The sequence below is a fragment of the Musa acuminata genome, chromosome BXJ2-5 (genome assembly GCF_036884655.1).
Source record: "Musa acuminata AAA Group cultivar baxijiao chromosome BXJ2-5, Cavendish_Baxijiao_AAA, whole genome shotgun sequence".
NCBI classification, from domain to species: domain Eukaryota; kingdom Viridiplantae; phylum Streptophyta; class Magnoliopsida; order Zingiberales; family Musaceae; genus Musa; species Musa acuminata.
Window position 1 is genome coordinate 7,540,056 of NC_088342.1, and position 22,270 is coordinate 7,562,325.

The window sequence follows — 22,270 nt, forward strand, 5'->3', positions numbered from 1 at the left end:
GAAAAGTAGCAATTCGTAATTCACACTAATTCATTCAGAGAAAAAGAATATGCACATACAAGGATCACTGACCAGTTTGTAAAGAAAAACAAACAACAATGGACAAAGTCACAAACATACATACAATCAAAGCATCTGATTTGTTGCAGCCATCAATGCAACGTTGGAGATTCTGGAGAAGCTAAGCAATTTGTGTTGCATCTTTTGGTGCTCGTTTGCAGATGTGATGTTTTTGTAAACACCACAACCGAGTCTTTTGACTGAAGCCCTCGACGATCCAAACATAAATTAACACCATAAAATCAACAGCCTCTTAACTCTTCACCAGGACACTGAAAAAAAAAAAAACAATGCAATCTTGAGATGGAATCTCAACATGCAACCGATCTAAAATGTATTATCGATTTTTCCATAAACATACAAATGAGAAAAATAAAATAACTTTACATGCTCTTCATACAAACCTTCCATCCTTCAACCTCTCATCACCCCATCTTTGGGAAGACCCCAGAGAAGTTGGGCAACTTATCCACATGCTTCAGTGCTCGCTCTGCGATCTGCCTCGTCCTATAGTCCCCGTGACGAAATGCATCAACCAATGCTGTCCCGACATTTTGATCTCCTGAAATCTCATAAGCGATCTCCTCTTTCCTCAAAATCCTCTCAACTGCCCACACAGCTTGCTGCTTGAGTGTCTCTGTGCAATTCTCTCGCAATATCTCTAGAATCGGTTTAATCCCATCCGCATCATCCAAGACTGACACTCCCTGTTCAATGTCCACCCCATCATCCAACAGAGTGCACAAAGCTGACAAGGCAGCCTCAATAACCTTCACATTAGCATGATCTAAACAAGCTACCAGCTTCTCTACTGCCCTCCCTTCCAACAAGCAGAAGCTATCCTTTACTGAACAGAAACCATGATGGACTCGGCACAGCCCATTAATAACAGGCGGGTTACCCAGACAAGGAAATATAGTACAACAGAATCCTGGTTCCGGAACAACTGGGATCCTTGTCAGATGTCTTGATTGCTTGGAGAGATTCTGCAGTGCCTGTGCAGAGACTGTTTGCACGTTATCAAGCCCATTCATCTGAAGCAGATCAGTAAAAAGTGCACCAAGATTGTATTCACGAGCAAGAGCAATGATCTCAGGTTGACCCTCCAGAATGTATGTGAGTCTTGAGAGAACCTTAACAAGCCCTTCGAGAAAAGGAGTGACAAAACGGCCCCCCCCACGAGTGATCCCTCGCCTGATACTTGTCACTTTGGAGACCACTATCTTGAAGGCCCCTTCATCCAGAAGCCTCCTGGTTAAATCAGAGTCCCTCTCAGGAAGGTTAGCCAGTAGACCGACAGCATCTGCTTGCTCTTCAGAGATACCGTTGTTCTCTGCAATGACATTAATCAAGCTGCTGAGCTGGCCAGCAGTACCACGAAAAGCATCAGCCAGCTCTTGACCCATATCAGGTGAAATATTGTGCAAAAGTTTTATAGAAGCCATTCGCACATCCCTCTGTGGAGCTTCAACAAACTGAATGAGGCTAATGGTAGCACCGGAGCTTTTTATTGCAGCAACTATATTCATGAAAGTGGTGGAAGAACTTGTGAGCCCAACAAGAATTTGAAGGAGCTTGCATTCAATTGCAGGCCCAGTGTTACTAATCAGATGGAGGAGATTGTGAACAATGTCTTCAGAAACTAAAGTCCGATGATCTTGATCAAGGGGGATGGACTCAAAATCAGCACCAGAAGACACAATGTTGGCAAGAACTGTTGCAGATACCTCTTTCAGCCTCATTGGTAGCTGGTTAATGCCTACAGTGAATAGGTCCTTGACAAGCGGGGGAAGGATGCCTGCTTGAATAAGTATCTTTGCACTAGCTTCATAAGAGGATATCTGATTCAAAGCCTTGAGGGTAGCTTCTCTAGCTTGCTTGCTCCCACTTTTCATTACATCAACTAGTGCCGAACCTGCTGTTTGGGCTACAAAGACTTTCACATCATTGCTCAAAACAAGCTCTCCAAGGTAGGAAGCCATGGACAATTGCGTGTCAGCTGAACCTGCAAAGTTTTATATGTGATTTAGAGAGAAGAATTGAATGAAAAAGACTGCAGTAATAATTCATCCACAAGAGCCAGATAGTCAGTAATAAAAGCATAACACATTTTGTCTAAACAAGCTCTGTGTATTTAGAAATTGTATTAAGACACCTAATCCATCCAAACCCATGATCACAAGTTCACAACAAAGAACAACCACACATCAACATGTTTGGGCAACAAAAAGACAAGTTATACACAATACAAATGAATACACTAGCACGATAAACCCAAAATTATAGGGCATTTCTGTAATAGCTAACTAATATGCCTTGCAGAATAGAAAGAAAAAAAACCTTGAAAACTAGCTTAGCTGTAAAAAAGGAACAAGACCAGTATAGAAAACACAAGAGAAAAGTAACAGAAGCTAAGCACCTTCCAGGAGAAGTGTAAGAAGTGGCTGCAGTCTGCCATTTTCAGCCATTTGCCTCACATTTTTTTCACACTTCTCCAGATTTTGCAATGTCTTATCAGCTTTCTCTACAGTTGAAATGTTTTCTGATTTACTACTTGCCATCCCAACCAATATCAGAATTGCTCCACCAACTCCACCGATCTTTTCACATAATAATTCAGACTTTGAAAGCTCATACAATAATGACACAGCTTCCTCCCTCTCTTGGGAATGTTCATGTGACAAAAATTTCACAATTGTACGGATGGTGTCCCCCGCAGCTATAACATCCTGCAAAATGGCATATCAAATATTTTATACATCCAAAAACAGAAGTAAAAATTTAAGTACAAAAAACTCCAGAGCATCTGCAAACCCAACATCAGGCAACCTTGTTATCATCATCCCCTTCAGCTACGATGCGAAGAGTTTCTAGTGCTTTTATTCGCACTTTCGTGCTGCCATGCTTCAGCATCTCAGCTATCATTGGTATTAACTTTGCATTGCGCACAACATGCTTGTTCGACCTGCTTTTCTGGCAAATATGTGCAATGTGATTAAGGGCCTGTAAAACATCAACCTCTGGGCTCCCTGGAGACAGTATTCTACATGCTTTGTCAAGCTGAACAGAGTCATTCCTTTTGGTCCATTCTTCAATGGTGTTTCTCAGGGCAATACTGGGATTTAGGTCAGTGCTCTTTAACTCTTTCTGTGTCAATGGACAGGTTGGCCTCTTTCCACTGTCCCTGCATTCCCTGAACCATTTCTCAATTGCTTCTCGCTCAAAAGTCTGCCCATTCTCTATGGTAACAGGATTCCGCATAACTTCCTTCGTGAGAGGACAAAGAAATGCATCATAAATAGGCTCGACATGTAAACTGTCACGATAGCTCTCATCAGAACGGCTACCAGAGTCGAGGTTCCCATCCCAACTTTCTGCCATCTTTTCAGAGAATCCTAACACAACAGAAACAAAATTTAGAAGCTTTCAAAATGACCAACAGTATGTAAAGATGTGAAGAAAGAAGAGAACAAATGTCTTAAATATTGGCAGCATAAGGTGTTTCAGTATGTTGTCGGCTCAATACAGTCAGCACGTTCCGTGTGCCAATTAAAGGAGACAAAATCGACTCAGCCAACACCAGTGTGGGATTGCTCTATTCGGCATGACATGGCATGAAATTTTGCATGTCAACTAAGACTATCATCTGCGACTGCTTTGTCTCTTTCTTTTCATATACGGGGATGTTGCAACTATATATGCTTGTGTCAAAAAACCCACAAATACCTTGAACTGATAAGAAAAAAAATGATCCATTTATATCCGAGAGAAAAACATAGCCTCGATCTTGTTAGTGACCTGAATGCATAAACCTAGATTTTTTCCCCCCTATAAAGATATTGCAAGACCGTATGTCATATAGGCCTCATGGCATAATTTAACTGATTGAAGTCAAGTTCAAGTTGCAAGAGGCAGAAGTTCAATTTATCACAGAGTAGAAAATACGAAAAAAAACCAGGTAAAACTGAAGCACATCTATACGAAAGTATTATGCCTGAGAGGCATATATGACAAAATTATAAGATTAAAAATACAAAATACTTTACAATCGTGACAAAACATGGACTAGAAGTTTAGGTTTACTCATTATTTATCCCCACCAAAATTTTCAATTAAGCACAGGTAATTGTTATAAACAAGCAAATTTCAGAGAGAATACAAAGTACTACTAAACAAATCTCAGAATATAATCCATCAGTCTCCATGACAGATATGTAGGAAGAATCAGTCCCAAGGAAGACTGCCAGACTGGGTCATCTTTAAATATGCCAGAAATTCGAACGAAGCAATAAAACAAGCATTACAGCAACACAGCCTGATGGGATATTCCATAAGCTGAGTACTTAAAAAGGTAGATGATAAGATGAGACAGAAACTGACAGGCCAGTTGAGAGTTGAGACCTAAACCTTCACAACGAGCTTAGGTTCCATAGCTTTCAATTTCCTAATGGACACAAAATAAAGAAAGAGACAAAGATAGCATTATGTAAAAACTTGTTACTACACAATGCTAAAGTACAAAGATCCACACGCGCTGATGTGCTAAGGACAACTAAATGCATTAAAAGTTGATGATTCCTTTGAGAGTATCTTTCGGGGCCACTCAAAATAGCCCAAAAAAAATTTTATAAGAAATGCTTGCTAACACCAAGCAAAAAGTTAATCCTTTGATGAACACAATCTAATAAGACCAGTCTGGCCTGTCTTTGCTATCACAAAAAACAAAAGGCCTAGGTTCAAACCAAATTTAATCAAAACTACAATTGTAACATACCCTTTTTGGCCTTTGATATTCTGTTTAAATAAATGGGTTGGCCTAGGCATTAGAAGTACATTGACCAAGACAAGAGATATGAACAGAAAGAGAAAGCGAGGGGGAAAAAACTTCAGCTGAATCCAATCCATTGTCATGTAGCATCATATTAAGCGGGTCAAATTTGATTAAGTCATTTGTTCTTTGCTACAAAGACATAGAACTGATCCAATTCCAACCTCCTTGCATTCAAACTTTAGTTAGTTTTATTTGAAGATGGGTCAGACCAGATTTGATAGAATCACATTTAACGTCTACTAGGAAGATCCAAACTTTTGAAACAAAATATTTTGAAAAGTTTATGACACTGTAAGTTGTCACAAAACAAGCAAACAAGAACTGCTTTGAAAAGCATAAATGTTCAATTTTATTATTTTTCTACAAGATGTGGTATATCAAATACTCAAATATGCCTTTGATGGTGAAGACATGATGGCTAACTGGGAAAGCTCATGATGGACTACAACATTTAAACAAGTAGAGACATGTAAAGGAAATACAATTAGTTGAGAATGAAGACGGCCAAACAACATAATGGAATCAAATGAAAGATAATCAAATTTGGTTGGATGACAAAATTTTAAAAAAATTGTAATAATCAAGTAAGAATTAGTGGTTATTCAGACCAACACATTTAAGCTGAATAATTTTAGCATACAACAGAGATGACACTTACAGATATATGGCAAATCAGAATGAAATTCATCAAAATTGGTTAGAAGATATTTTAGGGTGTGTTTGCTATGTTTATGTTTGAGGTATAGACTCAAAAAGAAAATAAATTTGATAGATATATTTATGTTTTTGGTTCATAATTCTAATTGAGACCTTTTTTCAAAACTGGAAAGTCATACTCATCATGCAGAGGTTACGAGTTCACATAATCTCTAAAATCAGGCAATTATTCAACTGATTCTAGAGATCATATAATTGTTCTCCCGATCACTATGATCATACCATGTTCATGGTTCACCAAGAAACCTTTTGTCCTTTTACTATAGTAGCACTAAGCAGTGACCATCAAATTACTCTTGAAAGCGGAAACAAATATTAGAAAAAACAGTATTTATGTTTCTTATTTCACAAAAAGAAACAACATAGTGACGATAAACACACCCTTAGCAAAAACATTCAGCAAAGTTATTCAAAAAGTGACCCTTAGAAATGTAAGGAAATTCATGGCATGCTAATAAAGAAACTAGAATAGTAAAAAGGATAGAAAAATCTAGAAATAGTACCTATATTCTAACGTAGTGATTTACACAGAACAATACAATTAAACCAGATGCTGTGATAGTAAAAAGTTATAAAGAATGAATCAGATGTCAATTCAATGTTAATTTCTTGATAAGGTCATGCAAGTTAGCCCGTAATCTTCACCTACATAATTGAATATAAGATCACCATTTGAGTCTTCTATCATGAACATGGATTAGCTACAGAAGACAGCTCAAGATCAAGAAGGATCCCACAAAGATACGGCAGAATTGCATGACAGGTTAATGACTAACACCGATGTTCTAAAGTTAGTGCACAGTCCTAGCCAAAGCAAATCTAGACACTAGAGTAACATGTATCTAAAGATGCTAGTTGGCACCACCTTTCTCATTCCATCATCTCACAACTGGAACCGAAAGAGGTCCAAGAGGTATCGCCAATGATGGAGTTCAATGGTAAGAAAAAATCCATGTGACAAATAGTTGGAATAATGGTTTGATATTCCCATTATTGTTTTATTGTCTCGTGTACATGTCTATGAGTTGCATCATCCAATAATAGATGAATGATAATTTAACTTTCCAATAAGAGTAGACACCCTTGCTTTACTATTGTTGTCAAAGTGCCATATTTGCAGATACCAGCATATTTGTGTTAGTATTTGTGTAGCATTAAATAACATGCAAAACTATATAACTGTTTCTGTGAATAATATTGTATATTTGTATGCCCAAGCTAAAAGTTGTTTGTATAGAATACTGACAAGGGTCAAAAGACATTAAAGATAAAGTCTTTTAACTAAGAGAATAATAAGAAAAAGTATACCGAAGCCAAATAAAGGCACAAGCAATAGAAAGATAGGATAGACAGATATAAATACATATGGATTACTATGCCAATAAGAAAAAAGAGAACTACAAAAATTTGAAATTAAAAATGCATGGATTTCAGTTTAGTAAATATGTTTTGTTCAAAGATGTAAAATTTAGTTGGAAAATTTAGAAGGCAGGTACACAACTATCAAATCCAGAAAACAGAGTGTATTCTGATCCAGAACTTCAGAAAATACTTATATTCCAACACATGAATTCACATACCCTTTAAATATAGTTTTCTTACCAAAAGGAACAATTATTTAAGGCATGAAAGACATAGAACAACAAGAAGCAGCTGTAAGATCTCCAATATCTGAGGTTAAGCACATTGATCTTCTCCGACCATTGAGTTCCATTGATGGTTATGTCATCACCAGTCAAACTAAGAGCCATCACTGTTGCTAACACGATTCTCTTTGGTCCTGACACCACTAATCCTAATAAACCTCATCTTGTTAAAACGATGCATCGAAATGTCTCCTTTGAACATTTAAACACCAACTTAAACGACATTCCTTCATTTTATCCTCAAATAGAACTACATTTAATTGGTCACACATGTAAATATATTTCCTTCTATCTTCTCAGTAATAGTACAATAAAAAACATCAAAGATGTCAGAAAGTGTTGAAATAGAAAAAAAAATTGATAATGAAACATATCTCAGTATATATTCAAACTCACATTATGAACAGAAATAACTTAATTCAAGAAAAAGTGCAAGACTAAAAAATAATTATATAGATAAAATCCAGATTTTATTCTGAAAATGACTCGACTTAGGGAAAGATTGAACTAAAGGATGCTACATCTACATCAAATGATGCAGTCTCCCATATGGAAGGCTAGATACAAGGAAGAAGAAAACAACAAAATAAAAAGTGAATAGAAAGAAAAAGAAACCAAAAAGAGAAAACATGAAATCCTTCATTAATCATCATCCAAAAAACTCCATTGGGAGCCTCTAAATGGCCTCAAAGCAACATATCTTAGTCCTTAAAGGATTTCTAATTTACTAACAACACATTTGGAATTTATTGGAATGTCTTGACTCAAAGACTCCAAGTTACCTAACAACAATTTTAAGGGACCTATTGAGCGCCTCAAAGGGCATTCTGTCCGCATAAACTTTGTCATACTGTAACATTAGTAAATTTTATATATAAACATTACTCTAAACTTCTAATTTTGATCAAGAGTACTAACACTTAAGACATATACATACATCTCCAAGCATCATGCACAAAACCCATTCAGTGAATAATTGAAAAGCACGGATCTATAGTCCATTCTCATAATACACAATTGACAATCAGGAGTCTGTCCAACTATATTAGGCATTTACAATGTGCATGATAATACTAAATTAATCCCACCAGGCATCCTTCTATCAGATGCAAAGAAGAAAAACATACAGCTTTGGTAGAATAAATTTTCATAATAAATGTCAATGGACTAAGAGATACATTTATTTTGGTAGCATTTTATCCCTGATGGCCAAATACAAAAGAATTATCTTAAGGTCCCTCAACTTTAAGTGAGAGCAGTTGACTTATAGCACAAAAAACTAAATTACTTAAGACAAACCCAATAAATTTGGTATTGCATAATTACAAAAAAGAATCACTGAGTCTTGTAATATAGAAAAGGATTAGCGACTTGATGTCAAGGGGTCAGGGTCACACAGTCTCTTTTCTTGCGACAATAAGGCTGCCTACATTGGCCACTCTCCAGACCTTGTAATGATGGGATGTTCATGCACAGCCACCTTCTTTTTCTCATTTTTAAGAAATGAGCTCCAAAATCTTGACAAAATTAGTGTCCAATCAATGATAGTAATCTTTCTAGTCTAGAAAATAACTACACTTGGAGAAACTGGACCTGAAACTATGATGCATCTTAAAGCCAACTCCAGGTTTTGGTTTCAATTGGAACAAAATGTGTGCTAAATCTTGCAAACATTTTCATATTGACAATTAATTTGACACATGATGCTTTGGGGATGAACATTACCGGTCATGTCTACTTTGGAGTTTAACAGTGGTGCTGGGAATGTTTCTTTACAGATTGTCAAACAGAGTATATCATCATCGCCCCAGTTTGGAAGGTCACTTAATCATCATCAATCAGGAACAGATATGTAGCAAGCTCATTTTTTGAAGGATTAAAGAAATTTCTGTCATCTTCCTTGCACTTTCTTATGCCCTCTTATTAATTTTTTTTCTATTTATTGCATTTTTCCTCATCTACTCCCTTTTGCATTCTCCTGTCTGTTCCTTCATCTATGTCAACTAGTACCTTTTTTTTTGCCTTTGCCTCTTTTTTGCTAAACCATCTATCCAGTGCATGCTCTACAATTACAGCTGATATGTATCTACTATTATCATGAGTAACGTAAAGATCAAAATTACATGGAAATGAAATATAAATATGTATCCAAGTGGTGGCTGCTGTAAGGAAACAAAATAGAGATGCAAAGACACACGGAGACAAATAGTTTACAAAGATAATGTCATTTTTGTGTAATATAGTGTAAATGTAAAATATTTGAAGTTGGGTTCATAAAATCCTTAGGATCATTAAAAAATCTAATTCTTATATTTTATATTATCTGATGTTGGGATAGTACAATTAAAAATTTACATTTACTAGAAGTCCCGCTCATGAATATAGGATATGGCTTGTAGGTCTGGAAGCCCTAGTCCTTGTAACACTATAAAAATCAGAATAGCATTACTTTCCTATTAACACCTGCCTGTTAGACAACTTGTTACATCACTATCTTACAAGCCTATGCATGTGGGAATAGGTAAAATGTTTTAATCCTTTAAAGTTAAAGCCCTGAGACCTTACATTGCTTAGTTTATCTTTTGATGTAAGATAATATTTCTTGCAAGCCACACCTATTCGGATCAGCTAAACCATATTTATGCACAAGAGATCTATGGAAAGTTAAAATGTAGAAGAAACTTGATGCCCACCTTGCATCCTATTCTTACAGGTTTTATGTTGGTAAGACAATCAAGTTACAGAATAAGCAATAGATTCTTAATGTAATATAAAATACAAAAGAACTTTCAGAAAAGAAAAAAAAATCATAATGACCTGTGAGAAAGATAAGAGAAAAAATGACAAGAGCGATAACATATGATTGAACATTTCATAATATAGAAGAATTGGAACAAAATAAAAATAATTGGAAAAAAAGACATATTCAGCTGTTGCCCTTTGGAAAAGTTATCAAACAAGAAATGCAATCTAAATTAGTAGTTCCTCATAATATTTCCAAATTATGTGACCTGGGATTACAGTAAAGAATTAGATTTCTTTTTAAGCAATCGTTAAGTGCTGGAGGCAAGATTTGATTCCAAGGCCTCGATATCAGCAACGGCTTTACTAGCTGGCACCTTCAAGATCTTTACTGGCTCTATATTGAGGATTGCAGTTAACATAGTTTCAATGTATCAATAAATTTCTATGGATAAAATGGATCTGAGGTTTCTATAAATGTGTTAACCATCTGAAATTTTTCCTGATAAAAGGATAATCGTCAGATATTTGCACCATGAGATAAATATATGTCCATAATTAGGAAAAACATCTGAATTTCGCTGGACACAAAGGCAACCGCTCAACCAACGTATAAATATATTGACACTGGGCACAATCTTGAAAAGGATCCATTCTCATCAGTTTTCACGAAGAATTCACCAATACAGCCACGTCCGCATCGGGACTTGACCGTCCTAGAGTCCAACAAATGTAAGTTCAACACCTAAATCAGCTGCCATCCCATCATCGACGGAAGGTCCACAAGATCTATGGGAGCAAACGAAGCAGTGAAGGAGAATTGAGCATCGGAAACCATACCGCTCGCTGCCACTCTTCTTTGGGATCTTTATCGACTCGGAAACCCTAATTTTCCGCTGCCACTGGACCCATGCCTGGCTCGCGCCCGATGCCCTCCGCTCCCCGCCGCCGAGGTCTCCGAGAAAGGCAGCCGATTGAGGCGAACGATCGGCGGAGGGCGGGGAAGGAAGGATCGACGGATCGGGCGAGATAGAAGGCTTCGGTATTGGGCGAAGAGAGAGAGAGAGAGAGGCGAATCGTTTGACTCGTCTTCCAGTCGTGGGGCCGTCGAAGGGTGGCAGGAGTTGTACGGCTGCTCGAAGGGGCTTCTGAGAATGAAATAAGAGTGAAGCCGACAATTTCCGTGGGAGGAACAAAAATATATTTAAAAAACAAAATTACAGGTATATCCCTTCAAAATAAATAATTTATCTATTATTCTGCTTAATTTTTAGTATTAATATATATCGTTACAAATCTAAAAAACTTTGTGTGCATACATATATATATATATATAATATTTTATATAATCATATTAAGATTTGTAAGAATAATTATACCATTTTCAAATTTTAGAAGGATAGATATGTAAAATCCCCTAAAAGGAAAAAGGTTGGAAAGACTTGGCATCAATTAAACAACACGTGGCACGGGGTTTGGTCTTCTTGATCAAAGGAAGTCGTTCAATCTCACTCCCAAGACTCCCATTTGATCAAATTAATTACAAATAAATATTTACCTTCTCCTACTCCTAATCTTCACCAAACAAGTCTTGTTTATTACTTCTGTTGTAATTGTTGACAAGTATTATTGTTGTTATGTAAATCATTCACTTGAATGATTAATTAGAGATCATAAATTAAGCCTACTCTTGTGTTGTTTTAGTTCTTTCAATTAATCCACTTGGTTTACACATGAGAGGACCAATAATTCATACATAAAAGTATGATTTTGGGGAATAGATATTGTCACAAAGCACATGATCAATTGGAATTCTGCATATGATGAATTATCGATGAAGCTCTTGTGTCTTATCAAGAAAAGTCTTGGTCAATACCATGAGGATCTTGCCCAAACAATGTATTTATAGGATTAAATAACTTTTGAATTCGCCTAATTTTGATTTTCTTTTCATGATATTAAAAAACAAAAATAAATTGGTGGGTGATGCATTAGACATGAACAATTTGATTGGAATTGAATAGATTAAAAAAGAAACAATCAATCCAATAACATGAAACAAATTGATTTGCGAGCATCAACTTGGATTTGATTTGTTCTCTCGAGTATAAAGATCCTAGTTCCATCAAATCAATCAGATGAGAGCTCATGGCCAACGTGAGCTTCACGTTGGACTTGATAGGGGATCACTTCGTCTGTCTCAGTGCACCTTGGGTGTGCGAGCTCGGTTTAGATCCTTTGGAGCTTCAAAAGACGTCTCTAAGAGTAAGAGAGGCACGGTTATTTTACGAGCCATTGATTCTCTCACTCCTTAGGACTAAGTTAGCCCTATCAATACCGTTGGCTTTCATATAATTATATAATATATTATTCTCGATTCTGTACGGAATACTTGTATAAATACAAAATAATTACGAAAAATGCACGATTAATAAGAAAATACTCGGGCATTCGAGTGTCTCAGGCAAAGCCAACGAGAACCACACGATGCGTGTCCATCACGTGCGGTATTTCGCCCTTTTCGGGCCGTATGCATCCAATCATGTCGCATCCTCCCAACCAAATATATATGCATAGTCGGTGGTTCGAGCTATTTCTTACCACGATCGTACGGTCGACAAGAAGCGAACTCGATCTCAACGCTGAATAAAGCCCGTCCTAACCTTTCTATTATGGGATTACTTTTCCTGCGTCTCTTTATATCAATTGTGCGACCACCCGCTCTCATCGTCTTCTTCCCCGAGCAAACCCTCATTCCCTTCACGCGGCCTGTCCTCCCCTTCCTGCTCGCTTCCGCTCGTATCGAAGAGGATAGGAGTAAATTAGTTGGTTAATTTGATCGATTCATGGGGTTTGGGAACGAAGCGAGGTCTTCCGGCTACGGCCTGGATGCGTCGGGGCCGCTTATCCAGGTGGTGGGCGGTGATGACCATGGGGGGGGGCTGTCGTCGCAGCCGAAGACGTTCGCGAACGTGTTCATCTCGATCGTGGGAGCTGGCGTGCTGGGCCTCCCTTACGCCTTCAGGCGAACCGGGTGGGCTGCCGGCGCGTTACTGCTCCTCGCTGTCGCCGCGCTCACCTTCCACTGCATGATGCTCATCGTCCGCACCCGCCGCCGCCTTGACCTCGACCGATCCGCCAAGATCGCCTCCTTCGGCGACCTCGGCCTCGCTGTCTCCGGCCCCCTTGGCCGTCTCGCCGTCGACGTCATGATTGTGCTCAGCCAGGCCGGCTTCTGCGTCGGCTACCTCATCTTCATCTCCAGCTCCCTCACGCACCTCCTTCCCGTCTCTCTCCCCCTCCTTCCCTTCCTCTCCTCGAAGGTCCTCTACGTGCTCGCTATGTTGCCCTTCCAGTTGGGCCTCAACTCTATCCGCACCCTCACTCTCCTTGCGCCCTTCAGCATCTTCGCCGACGTCGTTGACATCGGCGCCATGGGCGTCGTCGTCGTCGAGGACGTCTCCGTCATGCTTACCCGCCCCCCTCCCCTCCACGCCTTCTCGGCGCCCTCCGTCCTCCTATACGGCGCCGGCGTCGCGGTGTACGCCTTCGAGGGCATCGGCATGGTCGTCCCCCTAGAGGCCGAGGCCGCCGACAAGTCCAAGTTCGGGCGCACCCTCGGCCTCTCCATGGCCTTCATCGCCCTCATCTACGGCCTCTTCGGCGTGCTCGGCTACGGCGCATTCGGCGACGAGACCAGGGACATCATCACCGCCAACCTCGGCGCCGGCGTGCTCACGGTGCTTATCCAGCTGGGCCTCTGCATCAACCTCTTCTTCACGTTCCCGGTGATGATGAACCCGGTGTTCGAGGTGGCGGAGCGGTGGCTGTGCGGGAAGAGGTACTGCTGGTGGCTGCGGTGGGCCTTGGTGGCGGCGGTGAGCCTCGTGGCCACGCTGGTGCCCAACTTCGCCGACTTTTTGTCGCTGGTCGGGGGCAGCGTGTGCGTCGTGCTCGGCTTCGTGCTGCCGGCGGTGTTCCACTTGAAGGTGTTCAGCGCCGAGCTGGGCTTGGCCGGGGCTACAGCCGACATTGCCATCATCGTCGTCGGGGTAGCGTTGGCCATCTCCGGAACCTGGTCTTCTCTCATGGCGATCTTCAACTCTGAGCAAGCTTGACAGCGTGCTGTCTGCCTGAAAGTCTCGTAGATCAAATTAGTAGAATCTGGGACTGCAATTGTAGGCACCATCAAAGAATCAAAGCAACGGCGGTCTGTGGATCTCTTCTTCTCAACAGTAACATGTAAGGTGGCTACAATTATATGATAAAGACACCATGATGTATATGAACTTGAACACTCACTGTACTCGAATTACAAAACATTTAGATTCAATTTAAATGAGTTGGATCGATCCCGATGATGGAAAAACTCTAATCCTATATCATTTCTATCCCACATTCGGACTGAACACATTTCCATTACCTGAATCTGAGTATTTACTTTTGAGATGATCTATTTTTTATTTTGTCAACAATTCAAGACATCTGAAATAGATTTCCAAGAAAAAATAATCCCTGAACTTAACGAGATCAAAGTTTAATTACATATGAATTTATCGATACAAGACAGTTCTAGTGAGATCGATAAAGGGGGGATAAATCTAATTTGATCTCTCTTTCAAAAAGTTTTCCCCAACATTCCGGCATGTTTTGACTCGAATGTTTTGTAAGTTCATCTCAGAGTAGGAGGCTCCACCATCCGTGAAGCTTCTGTATCCTATGGCTTCCACGTCGTTACATTATTAAGAGTGATAGTGAAAGTCGTATGTTTGACTTGATTGGATCAGCAAGCCACCAAAGAGGTTGACTGTATCTATCTCAACCTACTTGGGACCATAGCAAGCGAACCAAATGCCCAAATGGCTCGACATCCTAAGACTCCTTAATCCATTTCGTCATCGATCCAACCTGTGGTTGACCAATCGAATTTGATGTTGGTCAACCCTATGGATTGGACCGTGGCTGAACCTGAATTGGACTCACGACCAACCCGTAACAGGTGCAGTCCAACCCCTTCGAACGAGCAACCTCAGATCGATCGGTTCATCCTTCGGTCTAGTGCATACCATACAAAGCTCATAATCGATCATGTTCCGAATCTCAAAGCTATCCAAACCATGATTGCTTTTGTATTCGTGCAGGAATGACTATCCTTGCACCAAGTCTACGAACCAACCTCTTAAAAGCGGACACTTCTTCGTGTGGTAATAGCGGCCATCCCATTCGGCCAGTTGTAGCCATCGCCTTCCTCCTCAGATCCGCTTCTCCTCCTCCTCTTTCTCTCCCTTTCTCTCGCTCCCTTCTCTTCTTAGCCGTGGGCAACATTGGATCCTTGCGACACAAGGCAGCGATAAAGGGGAAAACTTAGAAGAGGCAGAGGAACATGTCGTGCTCTTCGACGTCAGGGTCGGAGGAGGACGAGGGCGTCGATGCCTACCGGAAGGGAGGGTACCACGCCGTCAGGGTCGGCGATCAGTTCGCCGGTGGGAGGTACATCGCCCAGCGGAAGCTCGGGTGGGGCCATTTCTCCACCGTCTGGCTCGCCTATGACACTCGAGCTCAGGTACTCGATCACCCCCTCCCTCCCTCCTCCGCTCTGCGTCTTTGTTTCTCCGTGGTTCTTTCGTCAGTTTTCGGTTATTCCGGACGGTCCCGTGGAGGGAGATCGCCGATTTCTGCCTTCGATGCGAATTATCGCCTAAAGGTCAATACTGTGAAAAGATCGTCATGAATTGTCTGCGAAAGATCCCATCTTTCGTTCTTGGATGTGGTTTCATCCGATCCCGGATCGCTTCTCGATCTGACCTCTTGGATCGTGATTTACTTGAACATCTTCGTGTTTGATTGAAGAATTATTGAGAAGACCAGTGTCCTTTCTGACTCTGTATCACATTCTATAATCAGGGTTGTACGGCTAAATAATTATTTATATTATTGGTCATATATGGAAAAAAGTAGCAGCAATCATGTTTCATTAATTTTCCGAACTCTCTACGTAAGGCGGAATGATTTGTATCATTTATTGGGAATCAATGATCCTTTAATTTGTGGTGGTTAGCATCATCTACTCACTTGGATTCTTATTTTCCTCATTTGAAACTTGCTTATCGTTCTACGGAGGTGATGCTTTATGTCAACTCTACTTTCTCAATGGACTCTATCCTATCTATGATTCTCTTTTCAATCGTATCCCTCCTGTGTGGATTGCACTTTCTTTAATTTAGTTGCGCCATTATGTTGTTGTTTTCTGTTTTTGTTTTACCTATTATCTTCTACTATGAGGGTGAGTCTTGGGTGGCAAAGTAAGATGTCTCCTCGCTGACATGGATGACAAGGGTTCAAGTCATAAATGACCTTCTGCTTACATCAAGGATAGGATACGTACATAGATTCTCCGTGGATTCCTTTCACTAGGCTGTCATGATAAGTCCTGTACCAATGGCACCTCAAGTTTTTCCTATTTGATGTACCAACCTTCTGGTTCAAGGATTAATTTTGAATTTGATCGTTCTGCAGAATTTTGTTGCTCTCAAGATTCAAAAAAGTGCACCGGAGTTCGCTCAAGCTGCTCTCCATGAGATTGAGCTTCTCTCGGCAATTGCTGAAGGAGATGCCTCAAATTCCAAATGCATAGTTCGATTAGTTGACCACTTTAAGCATTCTGGTCCAAATGGGCAGCACCTTTGCCTGGTAATTGAGTTCCTTGGGGATAGCCTACTTCGGCTTGTCAAGTACAACCGTTACAAAGGCATTGGGTTGGACAGGGTGAGAAACATATGCAGGTCCATCTTGGTAGGTCTTGATTATTTGCACAGGGAAGTTGGCATCATTCACACAGATTTGAAACTGGAGAATGTTCTTCTTCTGTCCACCATTGATGCTTCAAAAGACCCAGTTAGGTCTGGATTTACTCCGATTCTCGAGAGGCCAGAGGGCAACCCAAATGGTGGAGTAGTGGTCAATGTGATTGAAAAGAGGCTGAAGGAAAAGGCAAAGAGGGCAAGGGCGAGAATCTCTGAGAGAAGAGCATCAACTGCAGGAAATTTGCAGCTAGAAAGAAGCTTGGAAGGGATTGATCTTAGATGCAAGATTGTGGATTTTGGGAATGCTTGTTGGTGTGATAAACAATTAACTGATGATATCCAAACTAGACAGTACAGGTCACCAGAGGTCATTCTTGGTGCTGGATACTCCTCCTCTACTGATATGTGGTCTTTTGCCTGCATGGCTTTTGAGCTTGCTGCAGGAGATATGCTATTTACACCTAAAAATGGTCAAGGATATAGCGAAGATGAGGTATGGTTCCTACCTCTGAATTAAACATGTATATTATTTTTTTCTCTTAAATTGGGTAAACAAATAAAGTATTAACTAAGTTGATAATGCCACTGAGAAATTCCGTTGACTTATTTTTAGGTGTGTACACTTGCTTCCAGTTTTTTTTCTGGATTCTAGGGACAAGATAACACATAGAATGTTGTTACTAGTGAAGGCTGCAGTTGACCTCAATTTAAAAGTTCTTCTGTTGAGTCCTATGATGGCTTCAACAATGAAAATGTAACCCATCCTTGCTAATGAAAATGTCATTAGTTTTTTTTCATCTTGTTGTGATCTCTTAGAAAGTTGAATTTGTAGATGATTGTATGTTACTAGATGCTGGTATGTTATTGTTGCAATTTCAGTAAATAAATATTTTGTTTTTAAGTTTTAAACAATCTGCAGCCATTTCAGAATGTATAGCACTCAGCTAGTTCTTGTCTAAAGCTTCATTTAGGGGTTATCAAATTTGAGTGTCGGATAGTTAGGAAATTCATTAAGGGTGCTTATATGGATATGCGGGTTAACCAGAAAAGAAAATATTACATTCGCAGACAGGTATTTAGGCTTCTGATACAGAAAAAATTGAGACAAAATCAACTTGATGGTTAGAACAAGTCCAAATGGCAACAATAAATGCATTGTTTGGACAAGGTAAACCAACATTTGTTAGTTGGGTGAGGAGATGTAGAGGAAGAAGACCCATGAAAACATATGTTGAAGCGTAAAAATCAAAATCTGATGGCTCTTGATCTGACTTGTGACATCACCCTCAATAGTGGTCAGTGGCGGAAAAATAGCCATATAGCTTATGCCAAATAGTTGGGGTCTTAACACTTATTGTTGTTGTTGAACGGGAGGCATGTAATACAGTTCTAAAAGGCATCGATGCTATATGGTGCTGTACAGGTTGGAGGATGAAGATGTCATGCTTCATGACTCGAGTGCTCTTTAAAGCCACAAGCTATGAACACCATTATCAGTGCCAAATTTAAGATGCAATTTGAATCAAGTCCAAACAAATAATACCTCGGCATAGCATAGAATATAACGTCACAAGAAAGTTACAGATGGAAACCAAATTTTTTGCATCCCTTGGAAAATATTTTCAAAAAATTTGAGCGAGTTACAGTTTCCCTGGTTTACATTTGAACTTTTCAAATATTCCAAGAACTTATGTATTGAATAAAGCCACAAAATGCAATTTAGGATAAGTACTCCCAAATCCATATGGTTATGTATTTTAATTTGAGTCTTCACAATATTTAGAAATGAGCAAAAGCTGAAACATGCAAGTAACCTCGAGTAAACATTTCCCTGACTACATTATTTTTTGAGTGCAAAACAAATCAAACTGTGAAGAACTGAGGTCCTAAGTAAGATTTGATGTCAAACTTCAACTCATATCAGAAATTTTTTGAGTAAAAGAGATGCTGGTAAGTTGTACCAACTACCAAATTAACATAAAAGATTTGATGTAATAGAAATAAAGCTTGAATGAGTGAGATGTGTTTTAGGATTTGGTAGAGAAGAGTAGCAAGAGAAGTAGATTATATCCGGTTAACTTGCAGAAAGTACATAATCATGACTAACAAAGAAAAAGGAAAAAAAGGTAAGGTGACATATTACAAATTACATTACAAACAGATTATGTAATTTTGGACACTCAGTAAAGCAGAAAAGAATAACAATATGGCCCTTTCTTAACTGCCATACCCAGATTTCTTTCTGAAATATTAGTGTATATTTGTCAATATTCTAGAGTCCCTATTTGAGCATAACTGGCATGATAATCCACAGAATTCTGAGCTTAGTTTGAGAGCCATGATTGCAGACATGTTCCGAGTTGCGAGCAGCAACAAGTTTATGCAATTTTTCTATCGTTTTCTATATTCAACTTAATGCATAAAAAATGATCATCTTTGAGTGCAGAATTTACCTTGACCTGATTAATTGATGCCTTAAGGCTATCCTTATTTACATTGTTTGTTCAAAAACATGTTCGAAGGTATAAGAATGAAAATCTTATCTTCTTTGGACATCATAGACAGAAGTTAAACCCTAAACTTTTTATGGCTTACTGAAGAGACTCATGTTGACATATACAAGTGTCACTTGCTTTAACTTCATGAAATACATTATTATAGTTAACATCTTGATATAGATCCAATCAGGATCTCTAAGGTACAAGAGACTAAGTTAACCACAAAGTTCAAGTATATATTTAATATACTATAGGGAACAAAAAAACAGAAAATATTGTTTCAGTTTGGGTCTAAAATAAGGTTTTCAATCATTAACTTACAAAAAGGGAAGGACCTTTCCTGGTGGTAGGAGAATCTTGAGAGGGTTAGTAAACACAAAGCTATTAAACTTGGGTGTGGTTTTACTTATGAAGCATTACTTCTGTAGCTGCATGTAACTGAAACCTCTTCAGTGCGCTTTTTGAGTACTCTTAACTGATGTGTCAATTGATTTCGTTAGGTAATTATAGGTACATTAGTGTTATAAGTTTTGTTTGACGTTCAGTTAATTATATATTAACCTTTGCTAGACCCCTTAGCAGTTAAAAGAGGAGAGGTACTTTTGAAGTTTTGTATCTTTATTGAAAACCACTTGGTTTAAGAGGAAAATTTAAAAATAGTTTTAACATCAGTTGTTTTTTTGGGTTGGAATGTTGACATATCTAATACGTTGGTCTCATGTAGATGATATTGATGATATGTGAGGTCATAAGTTGGATAGAATAAGAAATATGTGCATTTGTGAAAAAAGATGAGCAATATCAATAACAGAGTACAAGGGGTAAAATCATCTTGACTAGTTTGGGCAAACAATTGCACTTATCGATTGTACCTCTTAGTATAAAGGCTTGTCTTTGTTCGCACAATGTTTTCTTTTTACCATGCCAACCAGCACGTTACAGACATTACTCCTTGCTGATAAAGTTAAAATCCTTGTACATGTCCAAAGGAGATTTATAGTTGTTTTGTTGAGATGAGGTGCACTAGTAGAGATTAGTAAGGCCAGGAGATGTAGTGGAAAATCAAAGAATGTCGGACCTAATAAAAATGATTTTGGCACTCTATCACTAATTATGTTCACCTTTGTTGGAAAGTATCCATGTATTCATCTACAAATAGTTAGGAAGGTTGTTGTCTAGTTTTTTGTTATTCATTTACCAAATGACAATCTTAACTCTAATCACATAGTAAATCCCAAACTTTGAAGAGTTTCCTCCAAATATTCCTAGTTCTTCTGGTGTTGGTTATAAATTATGGTGGCTTGCATTGGTTATCAATCATCAATTAGATCATCAACCTTCAGAACTTGTATGATAAATGTGTGAAACAGCTAGAACTGATTAATCAGGCTTCAAAATTTTCTTAAAACTTTTAAAACAAGTGTTTGCAAGCTCAACTCTGCAACTGCATTATTTCCTTTGAAAAGTATATTCCTGTTCCATCATGTATTTAATTTCCAGTGAATCACTTTGGCCCACTGGCAGGATCATTTGGCTTTAATGATGGAGCTCCTTGGGAAGATGCCCAAAAAGGTGAGAACTGCAATTTTTTTTCTTGTTAACTTTCTTGATACATGCTGTTAACTAGCTTTCTTCCTGCTATTCAGGTTGCTACGATGGGATCCCGATCGAAGGATTACTTTGACAGGCATGGAGACCTGAAGAGGATCCGTAGACTGAAATTTTGGCCACTAGATCGGCTACTTGTTGAGAAATATAAATTTCCTGAGGTTGATGCTCGTGAATTTGCGGAGTTTCTTTGCCCTCTACTTGATTTTGCCCCAGAGAAGCGACCAACAGCGGAACAGTGTCTGCAACATCCATGGCTTACAATGAAAGAAGTAAAACCTGATAGTGAAAATACTGAAGCAGGCATGGGAAAGCTGGAGACTGGCATGAGTAAGCTTAAGGTTCAGATGAGCAGGTGAGCAGCTGCTGCTACATAGTGCTCCCAAGCATGGTCCAGTAACGGTCATGTCTAATCCTTTCTACACGTTCAATTTGATTGCTCGAAATTGGATCGATTTCGACATATTTGGAGAAAGCAGCTTCAACACAGTAACATGGGGCTAACAAGCAATAACACCATCAGACTATGATGTGTATTTTGCAAAATATATATATTTTCTTATTTCTGTAAGTGGTTATAAAAATTGGGTGATGACTAGGTGGGAATAAGGAAGGTGCCTCACATTGTTTCATGCTTTACAGGCTAACCTTTAGAGGATATCACCTACTTGTGTTGGGATAGTGGAGAACCTCAACCCTATAGTTGTCGACATTGCTTGAGACTTGATGACCTTTAGGTTTTGAGGAACTGTGTGGTGTGGTGTATTCTTTTTGGTGTTACATTTAATTATTTGTTTACAAGTTGTTGATAACATATTCTCATTAAGGAGATTCACATTACTTTGGAACATGCATAGGGTTCATGGGCACTTAATGCTTTCCATTTGAAGTTATAATGAGCATCTGTCACAAGGGTGAAGGGTTTTCCTTTTTCAGTAGATGGGGGTGTATCTTGACTTTGTGTAACCAAGTTGACTTTTAAATGTTTGTATATCAAGTTTTTATTTTTCTCTTGATTCCTCTTTACATCATCTATTGGGATTCTATCCATCTTTAATATGCTTACTACTACCCATTTGTCATGATTGATCAAATCACTTGTATCAAATCTATATCTTCATGTTCTTGTAATTATGGAAGAGAGAAAAGGATGTTCTCTGACTATGAAACCAGGAGCTCCCTTCTTGGTGCTTGTAGTAATCTACTTCTACTAACTCTCAAAATAAATACATGTCCTATCTATCAGCATAACATTTACATCAAGAAAGAAAACTAGAGAGAGAATCCCCAATATCCTCATCTTAATTCACTGAGACAACCTGATGATTAGCACATTATATAGCAACCCAGCAAAGTCCTTTACGT

General features: G+C 39.0%; 3 protein-coding genes across 3 annotated transcripts; 2 read left to right on the top strand and 1 right to left on the bottom strand.

The window, feature by feature from the left end:
• Nucleotides 1–4: 4 nt before the first annotated feature.
• On the bottom strand, nucleotides 5–11,103 carry LOC135612302 (U-box domain-containing protein 44-like). Its single transcript, XM_065108437.1, has 5 exons — nucleotides 10,837–11,103; nucleotides 2,890–3,455; nucleotides 2,480–2,789; nucleotides 465–2,065; nucleotides 5–332 (listed from the first exon to the last, which is right to left on the bottom strand). Exons 2-4 carry the CDS (start codon nucleotides 3,439–3,441, stop codon nucleotides 486–488), a joined length of 2,442 nt encoding a protein of 813 aa, XP_064964509.1. The 5' UTR covers nucleotides 3,442–3,455; nucleotides 10,837–11,103; the 3' UTR covers nucleotides 5–332; nucleotides 465–485.
• A 1,581-nt stretch (nucleotides 11,104–12,684) lies between these two features.
• Nucleotides 12,685–14,357, top strand: LOC103984589 (amino acid transporter AVT3C-like). The gene has a single exon (XM_009402112.3). The coding sequence runs from the start codon at nucleotides 12,843–12,845 to the stop codon at nucleotides 14,112–14,114; it is 1,272 nt and encodes a 423-aa protein (XP_009400387.2). The 5' UTR covers nucleotides 12,685–12,842; the 3' UTR covers nucleotides 14,115–14,357.
• Nucleotides 14,358–15,193: 836 nt separating this feature from the next.
• LOC103984588 (uncharacterized) lies at nucleotides 15,194–21,755 on the top strand. Its single transcript, XM_009402111.3, has 4 exons — nucleotides 15,194–15,559; nucleotides 16,513–17,292; nucleotides 20,822–20,869; nucleotides 20,944–21,755. Exons 1-4 carry the CDS (start codon nucleotides 15,380–15,382, stop codon nucleotides 21,262–21,264), a joined length of 1,329 nt encoding a protein of 442 aa, XP_009400386.2. The 5' UTR covers nucleotides 15,194–15,379; the 3' UTR covers nucleotides 21,265–21,755.
• The last annotated feature ends 515 nt before the right edge of the window (nucleotides 21,756–22,270 follow it).